This window comes from Gopherus evgoodei, chromosome 16, assembly GCF_007399415.2.
Source record: "Gopherus evgoodei ecotype Sinaloan lineage chromosome 16, rGopEvg1_v1.p, whole genome shotgun sequence".
NCBI lineage: Eukaryota > Metazoa > Chordata > Testudines > Testudinidae > Gopherus > Gopherus evgoodei.
The window spans coordinates 26,322,946-26,343,255 of NC_044337.1; the positions used below are offsets into that span (position 1 = coordinate 26,322,946).

General features: G+C 41.5%; 1 protein-coding gene across 3 annotated transcripts in view; it reads left to right on the top strand.

Annotated features, from left to right (window-relative positions):
* The window catches only part of RALGPS1 (Ral GEF with PH domain and SH3 binding motif 1), a 355,807-nt gene that overhangs the window by 236,908 nt on the left and 98,589 nt on the right, over positions 1-20,310 (top strand). For all 3 annotated transcript variants that reach the window (XM_030535186.1, XM_030535187.1, XM_030535188.1), the window contains 2 exons: positions 2,800-2,937; positions 10,597-10,690. In XM_030535186.1, coding sequence (XP_030391046.1) covers positions 2,800-2,937; positions 10,597-10,690 — 232 coding nt within the window. The remainder of the gene's footprint in view (positions 1-2,799; positions 2,938-10,596; positions 10,691-20,310) is intronic.

Below are 20,310 nucleotides of genomic sequence, written 5' to 3' on the forward strand. Positions count from 1 at the left end.
GAAATAATTGTACACATTAAATATTCTATCCTATCGTTCATACTAAATATTTTTCAGTATTTCTTCCAAGCTATTAGTTAATTGTATAGGTTTGAAGAAGTTAAATGTATGCTCTCCATGTTTGAGAAAAAGTATCTGAGGGCTTTTATTGCTCCATAAGAAGTGAAGAATATTCAGCACAGTAATTATTGTAGAATCAGGAGTTTAGATCTATTAGCGCATAGTACATACTGTCTGCTGAAAAAACCCTTTAAAATATACAATCTTAATATTTGATGGAATAAAAGTGAATGTGGAGTGTTTTTTTGAGTTTCTCTACTATCACCAGAAAACCTGGGTTCTGACAACTCAACATTATCAGTATGACCTTCCAGTGTTTGTGTTCAGAAATGCTATAATGAAATCAAAGACCTTTCAGCTGAGCACCCTGGCATTGGGATTGTTTAAGGCTCACATAGAGAAAATCTCCTGCTGGTTTTATGATGAGATCAGTAGGTTCAAAGCATCCAATTGGCTGGAAAATCATTTTACTCTGTGAGAATGATGATGCGTTGGAGAGGTTTTAGCTGGGGACTGTATGTGATGGGGGACTGTATGTTTGCAAGACAAACCCAAGAGAGAAACCAACAGGACTCCACTGGCCATCACATACAGTCCCCAGCTAAAACCTCTCCAACGCATCATCAGGGACCTACAAACCCATCCTGGACAATGATCTCACACTTTCACAGGCCTTGGGTGGCAGGCCAGTCCTCGCCCACAGGCAACCTGCCAACCTGAAACATATTCTCACCAGTAACTGCACACTGCACCATAGTAACTCTAGCTCAGGAACCAATCCATGCAACAAACCTCGATGCCAACTCTGCCCACATATCTACACCAGCAACACCATCACAGGACCTAACCAGATCAGCCACACCATCACCGGTTCGTTCACCTGCACGTCCACCAATGTAATATACGCCATCATATGCCAGCAATGCCCCTCTGCTGTGTACATCAGCCAAACTGGACAGTCACTACAGAAAAGGATAAACGGACACAAATCAGATATTAGGAATGGCAATATACAAAAACCTGTAGGAGAACACTTCAACCTCCCTGGCCACACTATAGCAGACCTTAAGGTGGCCATCCTGCAGCAAAAAAACTTCAGGACCAGACTTCAAAGAGAAACTGCTGAGCTTCAGTTCATCTGCAAATTTGACACCATCAGCTCAGGATTAAACAAAGACTGTGAATGGCTTGCCAACTACAAAACCAGTTTCTCCTCCCTTGGTTTTCACACCTCCACTGCTAGAACAGGGCCTCATCCTCCCTGATTGAACTACCTCATTATTTCTAGCTTGCCTGCATTATATACCTGCCCCTGGAAATTTCCACTACATGCATCTGAGGAAGTGGGTATTCACCCACGAAACCTCATGCTCCAAAACGTCTGTTAGTCTGTAAGGTGCCACAGGACTCTTTGCTGCTTTTACAGATCCAGACTAACACGGCTACTCCTCTGATACTTAATCATTTAGCCACTCTTAAATGGTAACAGCTACAAGCACCAATAAATCACTTCATACTGAAAACCTAAAATTGCTCCCCTTTGTGTTACTAACCCTTAGAGATAACCAACCCTTAGGCCCAACCAAAGACTTGCGATTATGTACAAATTAATCAAATGAGGCAAATTTGAAGAAAAGTACTTTCATTGAAGTCGAGGATTTTTCATTCTTCGGGATCATGCAGTATCAGGCCCTTAGTAACTTGCCAAATGCATGGAGATAATTCCATAATATTTTCTAAGGTGAACACAACATTTAAAAAAAAAACAAGGAGTTCTTGTGGCACCTTAGAGACTAACAAATTTATTAGGGCATAAGCTTTTGTGGGCTAAAACCCACTTCATCGGATGCATGGAGTGAAAATTACAGGAGGGGTATAAATACATGAAAGGATGGGGGGGCTTTACCAAGTGTGAGGTCAGTCTAATGAGATAAATCAATTAACAGTGGGATACCAGGGGAGGAAAAATAACTATTGAAGTGGTAAGAGAGTGGCCCATTACAAACAGTTGACAAGAGAAGGTGTGAGTAACAGTAGGGAGAAATTAGTGTTGGGGAAATGAGGTTTAGGTTTTGTAATGACCCAACCACTCCCAGTCTTTATTCAGGCCTAATCTGATGATATCCAGTTTGCAAATTAATTCCAGGTCTGCAGCTTCCCGTTGGAGTCTGGTTTTGAAGTGTTTTTTGTTGAAGAATTGCCACTTTTAGATCTGTTATTGAGTGACCAGAGAGATTGAAGTGTTCTCCTACTGGTTTTTGAATGTTATGATTCCTGATGTCAGATTTGTGTCCACTTATTCTTTTGCATAGAGACTGTTCGGTTTGACCAATGTACATGGCAGAGTGGCATTGCTGGCACATGATGGCATATATCACACTGGTAGATGCCACAAGGACTCCTCATTGTTTTTGCTGATAAACACTAACCCGGCTACCATTCTGAAACCTGACAACATTTTAAAGAAGTGTATACCCTGAAGTTTGGCCTGTTCTGTATAAGAGAAATTCTTCCTTGTAAGTGTACCTTGTCCAAAGTTTTCTATGTTCTTGTCACAGAACTGAGGTCCAAATTTTACATTTTTGATTACACAAAACTCAAGCTATTTGCTGTTAATAATCTCCCCATTTGATCAATGGAAAAGGCACAGGTGGACTGATGGTGGTTCCTCGGTGTTCTGTTTGTCGGTACTTAGATGACTATTTCTTTATAAAATATTTGATTAATCTTTAATTTCAGGAATATATCTCTTGGATTTAATCTACATCGATTCTGCATATCCTGCATCTGGCAGCATCATGGAAAATGAACAAAGATCCAATCAAATGAACAATATTCTCCGAATAATAGCTGATTTGCAAGTCTCCTGTAGCTATGGTTGGTAATTTTTGTCTTGTTGGTATTGTAAAGTCTTCATTCATATTAATATAATAAATCATTAGGAGATGTCTGACTTATATGAAGAGGGACATGAGGATAATGTAAGTGAATAGAGTGATGCACTACTAAACTACTTTACTTCTGTTCCTGTATAACTTCAGTTTTAATACCAAATTAGACCGTTGAATCATAATATGTGTTCTCTGTTAATGGAACTAGTGTGCAAGCTTTGTTAGAACAGTGTGTTTCATATGCAGGCTAAAACTTAAATATTTAGTGAACCAGGGCTCTTGCATTTGGATTTTACTAGACTAACACTCTGGCTGATTTTTATTTATTTTTATTTTAATCCTTGTTCTTTGTTTTTGCTTTATTATTGTTCGGATGAGGAAAATAGGATGTTTCACTGGGACCATTTCTTGCCTGGATGAACTGGAGTCCCTGCTCCTCATGGAATCAAGCGACTCTCCATACCAAGACCCTGATCTCCAGACCACCACTGTCCTCTGGTATCGCAGGACTCTCCACCCTTTTCTGGGGGTGCTTCTCCATTGAACAATATTGAGGAGGATGAAGAAGACTTCCAGTCAGTCTGTTCTGGTTTTGTTCAGGGTTCTCTGACATATCCTTTCAGGAACCCATTCTTTGACAATTACAGGGCAGGAACCCATTCTTTGACAGTCAACAAGGGTGGGGGAAACCAACCCTGCATTCCACCCCCCACTCCTCTGTGCCACCTCCAATGCCCATACTGGGCCTTTGGCTGCTTATTGGCAGCAATTTGCCAGACCTCTGGTACCATCTCATAAGGAGGCTACAGTCAAATACTCCTCTCCTCCTCAAACAGCCCCCACACCGGAGAAATTTACAGAGCAGGAGGTTAAGTTGGATAAAGAAGCCACCTCTCAAATATCTGTTGCATCTTCATCTCCAAATAAGGGGTTATGCCTCTGCCACCTTCCATGGCCAATGATTTTTGGAAATTTCAAGATCTCATAAAGAGAGAGCAATTGATACTCTTCAAATTCCACTCAGAGATAAAGGACACGAAGCAAAAACTGTTGGATATCCTGCTGTCAGCAACACTCTCAAAGGTGGTGGTATTCATTAATGAGGCACTACAGAATCCAGCTAAGACTGTATGAAAAATACCTGCTACTGTTCCACAAAAGTGAAAATGGGCAGATAAAAAGTATTCTGTTCCCACCACCAAAAGATTCTGAGGGTTTGTTCTTCCACCTAGCTTCCTGGTGGTGGACATAATAAATGAGTGAGATAAGCAGCACTTCTCTAAATATGACAAAGACCAAAAGAGACTGGACTTTTTTGGATGGAAATCCTGTTAATTGGCTCCCCTACAATTCAGGATCACAAACTATCAGGCGATCGTCGGCAAATATAATTTTACAAACTATAATATATTACAGCCTTTATTGAACATCTGCCACAGGAACATAGGGAGGAATCCAATCCATCATTTCAGAGGGCCAGTTATTGGCCAAAACTGCTCTTCAAGCATCCTTGGATGCTGCTGACATTGCTACCAGGTGCATTTCCATGGCAGTAGTTATACACAGGGCATCATGGCTAACTCAGATTTTCCAAGAGAAGTTAGGAACACTGTTGAGGACTTCACCTTCAATGGCAGTAAACTTCCCTTGGAGACCTTGCAAACACGGATGAGTCCTTGCGCACACTGAAGGACTATAGGTCTACTTTATGATCCCTGGGCATTCATACACCTAACAAATAAGAGAGGATTTAGTATGTCACAGACTGTCCAAAGATTTTCTGGATTCTATAGGTCTACCGAACCTCCCATGGAAAGACATAAATTCCAGAGAAAGAGGGCCATTCAGCTGCCTTCCACGACCACCCAGTATTTTCAAAGCAATGATTTTGAGAGTCAGTCAAGCATTCAAATCCTCCCACACCTCTAGTTTCACAGCTGCATACGTTTGCCCACCTCCCTGACTTTGGAGATGGTCTTTCCTATTTCCAGTATGTTTGGAAGCAGATCACTAGAGTGGGTCAGAGAAGTTATAACATCAGGCTGTGCCATTCATTTTACATCCCTCCCTCCCTTCCAGTCTCCCCCCCGCCCCACTTTTCTTAAGGGATGCCTTCACAAGCTTTTATTGAGACAGGACGTGAACTGTCTCCTTTGATTAGGAGCAATAGAGCTTCTCTTGCTGCCTCACAAAGGCAAAGAGTTTTACTTAAAGTATTTCCTTGTGCAAAAGAACAACAGAGGATGAATACTAATTTGGATCTAAGACTTCTGAACAAGTTCATAAAGTCTCAAAAGTTCAGGAAGGTGACTTTGGCAGCTATAATTCCTTCACTGGAGGAAGTGGATTCGTTTTCAGCCCTTGACCTACAGGATACCTATTTCCATATGACGATACACCCATTGCACAGGAAATACAGTTCACTATAGGCCAGGATCATTTCCAATACCAAGTTCTTCCCTTTAGTCCTTCTTCTTCTGTCCCAAGGGTACTCTCGAAGATCCAGACAGTAGTGGCTGCTTACCTGCGACAAAAAGTGATCCTAGTCTTCCTGTACCTCAACAACTGGCTACTCAAGGGTTGTTCCTATAAAGCAATGCTATCTTCCATCCAGACAGCCCTTGCTGTGTTCCAGGAGTTGGGTCTTCAGCTAAACGAAAAATAATCTTTGTTAACCCTTGTACAGAAGATACAGTTTATAGGGGTATGTGGTGGGGCAATGACTCACCGGCATGGCACCTCCTGCTGGTTGTCCAGGGAATTAGCACTTTTCCAGTTCTGGGGCCCTATCTGCTGGCTGATGTTTCACCTGCCGTTTGCCCCCATGTACCTTCCACACCCCAGTGCCCTTTGCCCAGGGGTTCTGCCCTCTGCAGTACCCCCTCTCTCTGTGCTCCCCTCCCAGGGGAACCTGCAACCCCCCATCTCCATCTTGCCTCAGTAGCTACTGCTAGTCACATCTAGCCCCTGCTCCCTGGGGCAGACTGCAGTCTGTATGCCACTCATTGTCAGCAAGTGGAGTTTGGACCAGCCGCCTCTGCCTATTTCTGGGCTACCCCTCTGCAGCCATAGCACCCTTTTGCGGGCCCTTAGCCTGGCCTGCAGCCTGGCGGCTTTGCTAGGCTGGAGCTCCCCAGCTCCCTCTGCCCTTTCCCAGCACTGCTCCACCCTAGGTACCCTTGTCAGCTTCCCAGGCAGCCAGGTCCTTCTTTCTCTGAAAGCTAGAGAGAGAATCTCAGTCTCTGGCCCTCAGCCCTCTTATAGGGCCAACTGTGGTCTGATTGGGGTGTGGCCCCACCTGTGGCTGCTTCCCCAAATCAGCCTAGCTTTTCCCCCACCGCAGCCCTCTCCCAGGGCTGTTTTAAGCCCTTCAGGGCATGAACAAGGTGACCACCCTGCTACAGGGTGCCTTTAGAGTTGTTGACAGCCAGGGCTTACCTTCGCTTAGACAGATTTTTAACTTTGTCAAGTCTGGTATAGGTAATTCAGGGAAACCCTCAGACCACAATAAGGAATTTTCTTCACTCCTGGGATAACACGGCATCTTGCACCTTTTTAACCAATCATGCAAAGTTATGTCTCTGCCACATCCAGGGCTGGCTCAGAATGACCTATTCTCCAGCCAGACACACCTTGAACAGACAGATGATAGTTCCTCTACAAGTGAGGAATTCTTTAGATTGGTGGAAAAATCAACTCAATATCAGTGCAGGCAATTCCTTTCTGTTGTGCAGCCCCATCAATAACTTTAACAGATGGATTAGTGTTGGGGATGGGGAGCTCACCTCATACCTTCACAACTCAGGGCAGATGAACAACTCAGGAAACCAATCTCCACATCAGTGTATTGGAACTCAGGGCTGCCTTCATTTCCTACCCCTCTTCAGAGGCAAATCAATCAGGGTCATGACGAACAATACATCCAGCATGTTGTGTCCCAACAAGCAGGGAGGAGCAAGATTCCCCTCTCTGTGCACTGAAACCATTAAATTAGGGAACTGGTGCATAGCTCATCGAATCCAGATTTCACTGGTCTACCTCCCAGGTATTCAGAACACCACAGCAGATGTTTTCAGAAGACACTTCTCCCAGGACTCCAAACTCTCATATTCTCTACAACATATTCCAAAGATAGGGAGTGCCAGAGGTGTCTCTCTTTGACATCTCCAGGAACCAAAAGTGTCCTCTTATCTGCTCGAGAGAAGTCTGAGCTACCACGCTTTGGGAGACACCTTTCTTCTATCTTGGAGGAAGGGTCTGTTCTATGCATTTACCTCTCCACAGCTGATATGAAGGGTGGTGAACAAAATCAGACAGATAGGGCCAGAGTTGTCCTTATAGAGCTGACCTGGCTGAAACAAGCTTGATACCCTTCCCTGCTTCATTTATGTGTCCAACCACCAGTCAAGCTTCCGACCACTCCTCATCTCATCTTATAGGCTATGGGTTGCCTGCTTCACCCCAACCTAGGGGTTCACCACCTCAGGGGATGGTACCTTGTTCGTTCATGGGTTAGTATCCTCCTGCTCTGCAGAAGTGCAATAGGTGTTACCAAAAAGTAAAAAGAAGTCAGTCTGTACTACTTACTTGCAGAAATGGAAGAGATTCTTCCTTTGGTGGTATTGCCAATGCCTTCTGCCTGAATTGGTGCCACATTCAGTCATCACAGAATCATAGAAATGTAGCATTGAAAGGGACCTCGATAAGTTGTGGGGGAGGTTTAGGTTGGATATTAGGAAAAAAAAATTTTCAGTAGGAGGGTGGTGAAGCACTGGAGTGGGTTCCCTAGGGAGGTGGTAGAATCTCCTTCCTTAGAGGTTTTTAAGGTCAGGCTTGACAAAACCCTGGGTGGGATGATTTAGTTGGGGATTGGTCCTGCTTTGAGCAGGGGGTTGGACTAGATGACCTCCTGAGGTCCCTTCCAACCCTAATTTTCTATGATTTTAAGTTATCTAGTCCAGTCCTCTGCACTGAGGCAAGATTATCTAGGCCATCTCCGACAGGTGTTTGTGTAACCTGTTCTTAAAAACCTCCAGTGATGGAGATTCCACATCCACCCTAAGTAATCTGTTTCAGTGCTTGACTACGCTTACAATTAGGAAGTTTTTCCTAATGTCTAACCTAAATCTCCCTTGATACAGTTTAAGCCCGCTACTATTTGTCCTGTCTTCAGTGGTAAGGAGAACAATTTATCACCCTCCTCTTTACAACAACCTTTTACATACTTGAAGACTATTATCTTTTTCCCTCTCAGTCTTCTCCACACTAAACAAACCCATTTTTTTCAGTCTTTCCTTGCAGGTCATGTATTCTAAATCTTCATTTTTGTTGCTGTCCTCTGAACTTTCTCTAATTTGTCCACATCTTTCCTGAAGTGTGATGCCTAGAAGTGCACACAGTACTCCAGCTGAAGCTTTAACGGTGCTGAGTAAAATTGAAGAATTACTACTACTTTCTTGCTTACAACGTTCCTGCTAATATATCCCAGAATATGTTTGCTTTTTTTTGCAACAGAATTATATTGTTGACTTGTATTTAGTTTGTGATCCACTATGACGCTCAGATCCCTTGATTCAATACTCCTTCCTAGGCAGTCATTTCCTATTTTATATGTGTGCAACTGATTATTCCTTCCTAAGTGGAGTACTTTGCATTTGTCCTTACTGAATTTCATCCTATTTAATTTGGACCATTTCTCCAGTTTGGCAAGATCATTTTGAATTCTAATTCTATCCTCAAAAATATATGCTATCCCTCCCAGTGTGATATCATCCACAGACTTTATAAGTGTACACTCTATGCCATTATCCAAATCATTTTTGAAAATATTGATTAGAACTCAACCCTGGACAGATCCTTGCTGGGCCCCACTTGATATGCCCTTCCAGCTTGACTGAGAACCATTGCTATTACTTCACCCTATGTATGTTTTTCCAGCCAATTGTGCACCCGCCTTATAATAGATTCATCTAGGCTATATTTCTCTAGTTTGTTTATGAGAAAGTCATTTGAGACAATGTCAAACGCCTTACTAAAGTCAAGATATATGACATCTGCTGCTTCATCTTTGTCAATAAGGCTTGTTACCTTTCCAAAGAAGGCTATTAGGTTGGTTTCACATGATTTGTTCTTGAGAAATCCATGCTGACTGTTACTTATCTTATTTTTTACTAGGTGCTTACAAATAGAATGTTTGATTATGTGCTAGATTATCTTTCTGTGTGCTGAAGTTTATCTTTATGTCCTAAATTCATGCCTAAGGTATTATCAGAGTTCCATCTTAATCAATCCATTTATCTCCCAGTGTGTTTTCCCGTACCACTTAGGTCTCTGCAAGAGACCAGTTTTCATACCTTGAATGTTAAGGGCTTTGGTTTGCTACTTAGATAGGAGCAAACAAATTAGAAAGTCATCTAGGCTGTTCATCTGCTTTACGAATATATCGAAGGGGTCCACAATCTCTGCTCAGATATCTCTGGATATCTGGTTGTATATTCATTTCTTATGATGCTACAGGCATTCATCTCCCCGAAATGGTGATAGCACATTCAACCAGATCACAAGCAGCCTCCACAGTGTTACTTAAGAATGTGCCAGTATCTGAGATATGGAGCCCATGTAGGGGGCTGACAGTATATACATTTTCTGAACATTACACTATGATCCATGCAGCGAGATCCGATGTGGCATTTGACACGGCAGCACTGGTCTTTAGTTCTAGAGTGAATTCTGAAGATCCCTCCTCCTTCTGGGGATGCTGCTCAAAGAAGAAGAAGCGGTTACACATCTTGTGTAGTAATTGCAGTTCTTGAAGATGTGTGTCTGTATGGGTGCTCCACTACCGGCCCTCCTCCTCCTCTGCCTCAGACTTTCCTCTAAGGGACATTTGGGTGGAGAAGGAACTGAGGGCAGTTCTACCACATATTCCTATGTCGCCTCGGTGTCCAGCACAAGGAAGCATAGCGTACATATGCTTGCCAAATGGACGCTGCTAATGGAAAATTGCGGAGCAAGGATTTGAGAGGCTCGTGCGCACCTGAAGTGGAGACCCCATAAAGATGCACATCTCGAAGGAATGCAGTTATTGCACAAGATGAGTAACCTCTTCTTTTGGTGCTCATCAGAGTCTACCTAGTGGAAGGCTCCAGGGCCCTGTTGGAAAGGGGAGGGAGATGTGAAATAAGAGGGGAGCCATGTTCCTTTTGGCGCCTTTTTCTCACATCTGAACTCTCAGAATGAAATCTTGTCCTGATGCTTCTTGCCATTAAGTTTCAAATAAGAATCCAAAATATTTGTTGTGTATTTTGAACCAAATTATCTGAGGTTTGCTCATTAATACATGAACCTCCATTTTTCCCTTTGTAAATTGAGAGCACATATTAAAATCGCCCAATTCTCTTAGTAAAATCAGCAGCTGAATTTCACTGATAGACTGAATGACAACCAAGCCTTTATTTGGTAAAATCCTTTACATTCTCGGACAGTCTAACAGAATAATATTCCTAGACAGTTTCTCCCCTGGGGAGTTATGGTCTCCTTTTGATTCCATTCATAAAATCTGAAGAACTGTAGGAAGCTAAAGAAGAATTGCTTTTATTTTTGCAGTTGTAGAGACTTATCTTGGCTATTTTTTTATACTCTGCAGATCATCTCATAACTTTACCCCATGTGCAAAAGTACTTAAAGTCTGTCCGCTACATTGAGGAACTTCAAAAGTTTGTGGAAGACGACAACTATAAGTAAGTACCATACTTTCTTCCACCTCTACATATATTAATGGAAAGATGGCCTGGCTATTAGCTTGAGTAGGAGTTAGACAAAAAATCTCTGATAGAACTGTAAGTAGAGGGGTTTTTTAACATTTTTAAACTGAGCTGATATTGTCAGGACATCTGAGTGAAACCCCAGCTGGCAGTAGTCCTTATGACTCTTAACATCAGTTCCAAAATTGTATTTCTTTTGCTTTTGCAAAGGCAAAAAGAGATAAAAATCAAGTGTCTATCTTATTACAGTGTACCCTTGTACTGGGAATGGCACTCAGGATCCCTAAAACTGGATGTTCCCTTGCAAACTCTGTTGGCTTGGGATGCATGCTGGACCCAAGCAAACAGTATCCATTTTAATACAGCTAAATGTAAAGTATAACTAGGAACAAAGAATGCAGGCCACACTTAAAGGATGAGGGACTATATCCTGGGAAGCAGAGAGTCTGAAAAAGATGTGGGGCAGTGGCGAATAATCAGCTGAACATGAGCTTCCAGTGCGACTCTGTGGTAAAAAGGGCTAATATGATGCTTGGATGCATGAACAGGGGAATTTTGAATGGGAGTAAAGTGGTTATTTTTCCTCAGTATTTGGCACTACTGCAACTATTGTTGGAATACAGTGTTCAGTTCTGGTGTCCACAATTCAAGAAGGATGTTGATAAATTAGAGAGAATTCAGAGAAGAGCCATGAGAATGATTAAAGGATTAGAAAACATGACCTGTAGTGATAGACTTGAAAAGCGCAATCTATTTAGTTAACAAAGAGAAAGTTAAGGGGTGACTTGATTACAGCCTATAAATACCTACATGGTACACAAATATTTAATAATGTGCTCTTTAGTCTAGCAGAGAGAGGTCTAACGCGGTCAAATGGCTGGTAGTTGAATCTAAACAAATTCAGAATGGAATTAAGTCATAATTTTTTAACAGTGAGTAATTAGCCATTGGAACCAATTTACCAAGAGTTGTGGTGGATTTTTCCATCACTGACCATTTTAAAATCAAGATTGAATGTTTTTATAAAAGTTCTGCTCTAGGAATTATTTTGGGGAAATTGTATGACCTGTGTTATACAGGAGGTCAGACTAGATCAGGGGTAGGCAACCTATGGCACGTGTGCCGAAGGCGGCACACAAGCTGATTTTCAGTGACACTCACAGTGCCCGGGGTTCTGGCCACCGGTCCAGGGGGCTTTGCATTTTAATTTAATTTTAAATGAAGCTTAAACATTTTAAAAACCTTATTTACTTTACATACAACAATAGTTTAGTTATATATTATAGACTTATAGAAAGAGACCTTCTAAAAACATTAAAATGTATTACTGGCATGCAGAACCTTAAATTAGAGTGAATAAACAAAGACTTGGTGCACCGCTTCTGGAAGGTTGCTGGCCCATGGACTAGATGAACAGAATGGTCCCTTCTATGAGTTACTTAATGCTATCTGAAATGGTGTACACAATATCTGTTAAATACAACTGAATAATTATAACAAGCTAATTCACAACAAACAAGGCTTGCTTTGTCAGGCTACTACTTTCATGTGTCAGGTGTGTGTAAAGCAGCACTCACTCAAGAGGCTGAGGTCAAGAGCAAATCAACATGCCAGAGTGAAAGAGGCCGCATATACACATTCATTTTCCAGAGTGGGGAACTGAGGGTCCCTGTGTCACTTCTGCAATCCTCAGGATCATGTATGTGCCAGTCTAAAGAATGGGCTAAACTGCATCAAACCAAACTACCCTGCATTTATTTCTCAGATACAGCTGAGCTTACTTCAGTTGCTTCTAGTATTAAAGAGTGGTACTAAGCTATCATGCATACATCTGTTGCTGCTAGTGTAGACATTGTTAACAGAAAGATAAGTCTCTTAAAAATAGGCAAGACAGATTTGAAGACAATGAGTATGAAACAAAATAGTGACCCTTCCTGTGGGCTTCCAAATACCCTATGTTTGGAGATACCTCAGATTTCTAAAGCTGTTATACTCAGCTCTACTTCAAACCAGTGCATGTAGACTACAGTTCCTCAGCCAAACAGTAATTGAGACAAACCATTTGTGATAAAGTATGGAATAATTAATTTTGCAGTGTGGAGCCATATAAAAGATGAATATGTTTGGAGTTTTACTCTGCTTCAGATGAGAGAATCATTCTAAAGGAAATAACATACAAAGCAGACATTCTTCTGGGACTGATACCAGAACTGCATGAATGTGTCCAGACAGACTTCAAATGGAGAGAATATCCTCCATAATCTGTATCGTTGCCTAGGATAACCTCCAACTAGAGGAGCCAAATCAACATTGTCCTATTCACTGCAGAAGATCAGCCTTGTTTATGGTTCTGACACTTTTATTGTTTTTGGATCAGGGGATCAGATTAAAAACAGATCTAGGAACAGTGATATTTTATGTTATAATTCTGCTTATTTTTTGGACAGTCTTCCAAATGAAAAACCCAACATCTACAAAACGTTTTTCAAATACATCATATATTATAAAAAAGGAGAATTTCTACCATTATATTAATGGTGGGATTTGTGTGTTCATTGCCCTCTCCTCACATCATATGTGCAACACAAACAAAGAGAGAGGAAAAGACTTGTATGCTGTGCACACAGATACACACTGAACACTTGCACATTATATGTTCTTGTACAAATTAAGTACAGTGTGAGCTCTGTATTAAAAGTAATCTGACTTTTCATATGTGTTTGCCTCTGAATGTTAAAATTTAGTAAGCAAGAGATTGTATTTACTTATTTCCAACATGATTAGCATTTTACATTAAATGAAGGCAGGGAGAGCGGAAGTTTATAATCTAAATTGCAATAGGGAAAATTGTAGTTAGTGTGTGCTTTACAGCTCCTGGACTGGCTGCCAGCAAATGAACATATTGCTTAATTTAATTTTTGGACAGGCTTTCCTGTTCATGATACAATGTTGAGATTATTTAGACAGTAGTTTTTCATTAGTTCTAGTATCTTTGCAAAAGTGAACAAAACAAATGGTCTTTATAAATATTTAGTGCCATGACATAATACTTGGATGTACTACAAATCATGAGTAATTTATATTTAATTTTTTGAAGCCACTTTTAATCCCAGGACAGGTTTTGCTAACAACAGCAAGAAGTATTTACATATATTTTTAGAGATAATTCAATACTAATCCTTTCATCTGGATACCTGCGAAAATGCATTTTCTGAGGACATTTACTAATTTTCTTCATAAGCATGACTATGTCTAGTGAGAGTTCAGCTGAAGCCAAAGGAAAGATTCAAAGTGAAAGGAAATCAGGGCAGAACTTGATACCTAATATGGTAAAGGTCACTGCAGTTTCTTTGAGAGCTTGCCTATGTCTCTTACACTGTAAGTGTGTGTGCATCTTGTGCACCGGTGCCAGAATGTTTTCCCTAGTGATACCCATATAGGCATAGCCTTGCACAACCCAAAGCTCCTTGTGCTGAAAAGTGAAGGTATAAAGGGCAGAGTAGCCCTCCCCCTATTTCAGTTCCTTTTTAGCATGCATGGTTGATGGTCATAGCATTGGTGTTCCCTGTGAACAAATAAACTGTTTGGTACTACCTAGTGGTACTCAGTTTTTAGTTATTTTCTTTCATTTTTATTTATTTATTGTTTCTTTTGAAAAATTTTAGTTTGATTATGCACCCCATGAGGTCTCTGGACCTTATTTGTACTAGGGCCTATGCCCAGGTTCCCAGGGTTAAGCCTAGTGTGGGATGTAAAAAGCCTATGCCTGTTAGTGACCCTAATTCCCTCTGTCTCAAGTGTTTCAGTGAGAGCCAAGTTAGAGGCCATGCTCTGTTTGTCATGACTTTAAGAACAAGACAAAGAAGCTGAGGGAAGAGCACCTCTGATACCTCCAGATGGAAGTTATCCTTAGGCTGGCATCATCGCCCCCTCGGTCCTCCAAGGAAAGTCTTCAAAGACTCTTTATCAGAGTGCTCCCCCAGCAGGTCCTGCAGAAAGAGGGCGCAGGAGATCCTCAACTCTAGTAACATCATCTTTGAGGCCCAAGACTTCAGACCAGTCCTGGCCTCAGAAGCATAAGCAGAAGTTGGCTTCTGGCTTATCGAAGTCTTGGGTCAGGGACTCTTCCATGGAAGGCAATGGGATGCTGCTGTGCAACACTGCAGCACCGCATCTGCCAGCAGCATCCAGTAGACATACGGTGACATTGAAAAAAGGCGAGAAACGATTTTTTCCCATTTCTTTCACCGGGGGGGGGAATTGACGACACATACTCTGAACCATCCGTGACAATGTTTTTGACCCTTCAGGCATTGGGAGCTCAGCCAAGAATGCAAATGGTTTTCGGAGCCTGCAGGAACTGTGGGATAGCTGGAGTCCTCAGTCCCCCCTCTCTCCCTCCGTGAGCATCCATTTGATTCTTTGGCTTTCTGTTACGCTTGTCATGCAGCACTGTGAGTCCCTGCTGTGGCCTCTGTCTATCATAGCCTTGGAGATTTTTTCAAATGCTTTGGTATTTCATCTTTTGAAACGGAGTTCTGATAGAACAGATTCATCTCCCCGTACAGAGATCAGATTCAGTATCTCCTGTACGGTCCATGCTGGAGCTCTTTTTTGATTCTGGGACTGCATGATCACCTGTGCTGATCGAAGCTCCACGCTGGGCAAACAGAAAATGAAATTCAAAAGTTCGCTGGGCTTTTCCTGTCTACTTAGCCAATGCATGCAAGTTCAGATTGCTGTCCAGAGCAGTCACAGTGGTGCACTGTGGGATAGCTCCCGGAGGCCAATACCGTCGAATTGCGGCCACACTAACCCTAATCCAAAATGGCAATACCAATTTCAGCGCTACAGATACCGGTATTAAGAGCCCTTTATATTGATATAAAGGGCTTCATTGTGTGGATGGATGCAGGGTTAATTCGGGTTAATGCTGCTAAATTCGATATAAACTCATAGTGTAGACCAGGCCTGAGAGTGGTAGCAGTCTGCTGATACAAGAACTTACACAGCATATGAGGAGATCTGTAGGGAGGCCAAGTGGTCATCTATTCATGTCTTCTCAAAATTGTGCAAGTTAGACATTCAGGCACTGGTGAATGCCGCCTTTTGTGCTCTGTGCAGTGGAATCTTGGTAAAATACAAGGAATTTACTACTCTGAATAGTTCTGAAGGCATACTGCATCATAGATTCACAGAGTTTAAGGCCAGAAGGAACCATTAGATCATCTCATCTGAACTCCTGTACCTCACAGACCATTAAATTTCACTTGGTTACTCCTGTATTGATCCCAATAATTTGTATGTGACTGAAGCACATCTTCCAGAAAGGATTCCAGTCTTGATCTGAAGACATTAAGAGGTGGAAAATCCACCACTTCCATTGGTAGTTAATTCCAATGGCTAATCACCTTCGTTAAAAATGTGTGCCTTATTTCTAATTTGGATTTGTCTTGCTTCAATTTCCAGTGATTGTTTCTTGTTATGCCATTCTTTGATAGATTAAAGAGCTCTTTGTTACCAGATAATTTCTCCCCGATGGTACTTTTATGCTATACTCAATCTTTCAATCACTTTTTTGCTAAGCTAAACAGATTCAGCTGTTTAAGTCTTTCACTTTAAGGCTTTTCCTTCAGATCTCAGATCATTTTTGGGGGGTCTTTTTTCTGCACCCTCTCCAGTTTTGCTATATTATTTTTAATAAGAGGATACCAGAACTGGACACGGTATTCTAGTATTGGTTCCACCAATATCACATACAGACTAAAACATTTCCCTACTCCTGCTCACTACTCCCCTGATTATACAGCCCAGCATTGCAGTAGCCCTTTTTGTCACAGGATCACACTGAGCGCTCACGTTCAGTTGCATGTATATTACATCTGAACAACAACCCATCCAATCAAACTTGAAATCTCATCAAAGAATGAAATCAGGTTTGTTTGACCAACTCTGTTTTTCATAAAACCATGTATCAGTATTAATTATATTTGTATCTTTTTAATTCTTTATCAACTTAATTGCGTAACAGATTTTCCACTATTTGCCCAAGACTGATGTCAGTCTAACTGGCCAATGGTTACCCACATCATCCCATTTGCCTTTTTTGAATACTGGCAGAACATTAGCAATCTTCCAGTCTTCTGGAATTTCCCCTAGATTCCAAGATGCATTAATAATTAAGATGAGTACCCCAGAGATCTCCTTAGCCAACTCCTCTAGGGCTCCTGGATGCAAGCCATTCATGCCTGCTGATTTAGAAATTCCAGTAGTTAATTGATCTGAATCCCTTGCAAATGAAAGATAATGGGAAAATGTAATATGACTTACCAAAAATTTCCTTCTTCTGAGTTACAAGGCCACAGACCTTACCTTGCTTGGAGTATATTGTTGCCAATTGGCTAAAACTGCCATTTAGTTCATTCCGAATTGGTTCATAAGGCTGTGCTGTGCAGTAGGAATTCACAGTTTATTAGTACAGTGTTTTAAACTCATTAAAAATTTTAAGGCCACTGGGGATATTGTCCTTTCTTTGGAAGCTCTCATAACTGGTGGATTCTTCAGTTTAGCTGGCCATACCCTTTCATGCCAGTGACTGACAGATACAACTCTGCCTACATAGCTGGACACAGGCAAAAAGTCAATTGGCTAATGTATCTGTGGACCTTGTAAATTAGAGAGAAGAAATTTTTGATAAGTCAAAATATATTTTCCTATTCCATAAGGGCTCCCTAATGGAAATCTTATTTATTCCTTTTACCCTGGATCATCTCACAGTCTTAACTGGAGAAAATGTGCTTATTATGTTTTTTACAATTATTTACCTTTTGTCTGTTAAAAAGAATGTAAATTTGACTTAAATTATAATAACTTTTATGAAGTACTCAGAAGAGGAATAGTGCTAAATACAAGTATTATACATTGTTGTTGTTTGGTTTGCATGTTGTCTGGGTTTTTCCTGTGCTGGCATCTGATATCTTTAGAAGCTATCCACTCATGCTAAACATAGCTCATATTCCATTAAGGACATTTTCAGTGAAAGTCTTCAGTTTTTCTGTGTGTATCTTGACTTTCACTGAACAGCTGCAAAAGAAATCTTCAGCTACTGCCTGTGTAAGCAATATAGCTTTTGAAATCCTGCTAACCTTGGAACATCTGTTTCTTTCCATTTCTTGAGTCTCCTGACTCTCAGCTGAATTTTACCTCTTGCAGATTTTAAAATGCAAACAAGCTCTTGAGCCCCTAATTGACAGAATAATATTGGAGGGAGTCATAGTGCTTCTGGAGTGTCCTGTCTCCTTCCTGACTGCTTTACCAGTAGTGCAGGTTTATTTAAACTTTCCCACATCTGCCACTGAGTACAGAGTGCTTTTGAGTTTTTTCAAGCTGCAGAACTGAGCACACAATTGAATTTGGCGTACTCAACACCTGAGTTACCAGCAAGAAATCTTTTTATTTCCTCCTACAGAAAAGAATCTTAGTTTTCAACCTACTATAATGAACAGAAAGCTGAACATGATGCCACGGATCCCACAGAGCCTTTCAATCCTTGCCTGCCTAAAAACTGATCAGAAAATGGTTAGGTTTGTGCCTATTATCACTATATAGAAAGGGCTGCTTGCCCAGATTTGATATAGGCTGGTGGTAATGGTTTTCTTCCATTGCTTGGGGTGGGAGGGGGAGAGGAGGAAGAAATAAATGCCTCCTCTCTCCCCTTGGGTCCATGTGCTGGTGGAATACAGAGCAGTAACCAATCTTCTCAATCTGTCAACAGCCTCTGACACTGTCAGTCATGCTCCTCTTCTCGATATGTTGTCCACCTTTGATTTCTGTGATTCAGTCCTCCCTTGGTTCTCGTGCTGTCTCTCTAATCACTCCTTCAGCATGTCAGAGGATCCTCATCCCTTCAACTTTGGCGGGAGGTTTTACAGGCCTCTATCCCCTTGTCTTCTCCATCTACACTATATCTCTGGATAATATCATCCACTAACACAAATTCCACTACCATCTCTGTGCTGAGGATTCTCTGATTCACTCTTCTTACTCTGGACCACTCTACTTCTATCCACGCTAAAATCTTGGCCTGTCTTTTTTTAACATGCGCAATTTCAGTTTTACACAGTCGGCAAAAACAAGAAAAAAAACAAAAAAAAGAAAAAAATCGCAATTTAAATACTGTTTCTGTAGTGCAGGCGATTCCACCCGCCATTATACTCAATGTAATTTTGACTATAGGCGATTTTTGCTTTACGCGCTGACTGCGGAACATAACCCCAGCGTAAAATGAGACAGACCTGTATTTCCTTATGGATGACTAGCCATCACCTCCAGCTCAATGTGAGTAAAACAAAATTCAGGCCTGTAACCTGGGTGCCACATTTGACTCAATCCTTTCTCTAGGTTCTCATGTCTAAGCTATTCCTAAATCTTAATAATTCTTTCTGCATAACATCTCTAAGATAATGGCCTTTCCTATCCATCCTCACAGCTTAAACTCGTGTCCAGGCTCTCATCATCAGTTGCTACCACATCCTCTTAACATTAACATATCTCATTTTTCCCACTCTTATCCATTTTGAATACTGCTACAAATACCATTTTTCCCAGCCCATCATTTTGACCTGGTCATCCCCTCTTTGGCTCCCTTTTCTCTCAGTTAAAAATAAGCTGATTATCTTCACTTTCATGGTCCTTTATGGCCTGTCCTCACATTTCCTATAATTTCTCATTCTCTCCTGCCTCTACTCACCCAATGATGCCTGCCTCCATTGCTCACTTGTTACATTTTCAAACAGACATCTTTGCGCTTTCTCCCATGCTCTCCCTCATGCTTGGAATAGCTCTCCATAAACGTCTGCAAAGCCACCTCATTGTCCTCCTTCAAATCTGCTCTTAGAACTGTCCTTCACCAGGATGTCTGCAAAAACTTGACAATGGTTAGCCCATTGGTGTTCTGAGACCAATCCCTATCATGCTGACCAGTGGTGCATCATAGTTTCTTTCTGCTTCCCTGTCAGTCTATATTCACCTGTTGTCTCTTGTCTTATATTTAGACCGTAAGCTATTTGGTGCAGGGCCTGCCTTTTTGTCCTGTGTTTGTACAGTACCTAGCACAATGAGGTCCTGGTACATGACTGAGGCTCCTTGGTGCTACTGCAATACAAATTAATAACCAGTTGCTCTCACCTTAGTGCCTTGTGCCTGTGAGAGACAGAGGGGTAACCAGCCTCCTGCCCCCCACAGAGACAGAGGAATGAGTTGCATGCTTGTATTCCACCAAAGGATTCAAAGTGACATAGAGATGCCTTAGGAAAACAAGATGATAATCTCATCTATTTATCTAGTAGTCATTGTTCTTATTTTAAGATACTGAGAGGCAAAATGAATGTACATACTTAGCAAAGTAGTTAACTTGTGTTCAAAGAATATTAATAAGAAAAGTGTTGGGTTCACACTGGCAGAGTGGGCTCGAAGGAAAGAAGTGAGACCTCTGAACTAAGGGCTAGTAGGGGACTAATGCTGACCAAAAGATGGTGCCTACTGGGAAGCAGACCTGGCCAGGGAGTGCTAACATAAAGCAACTCTGCCACACAGTG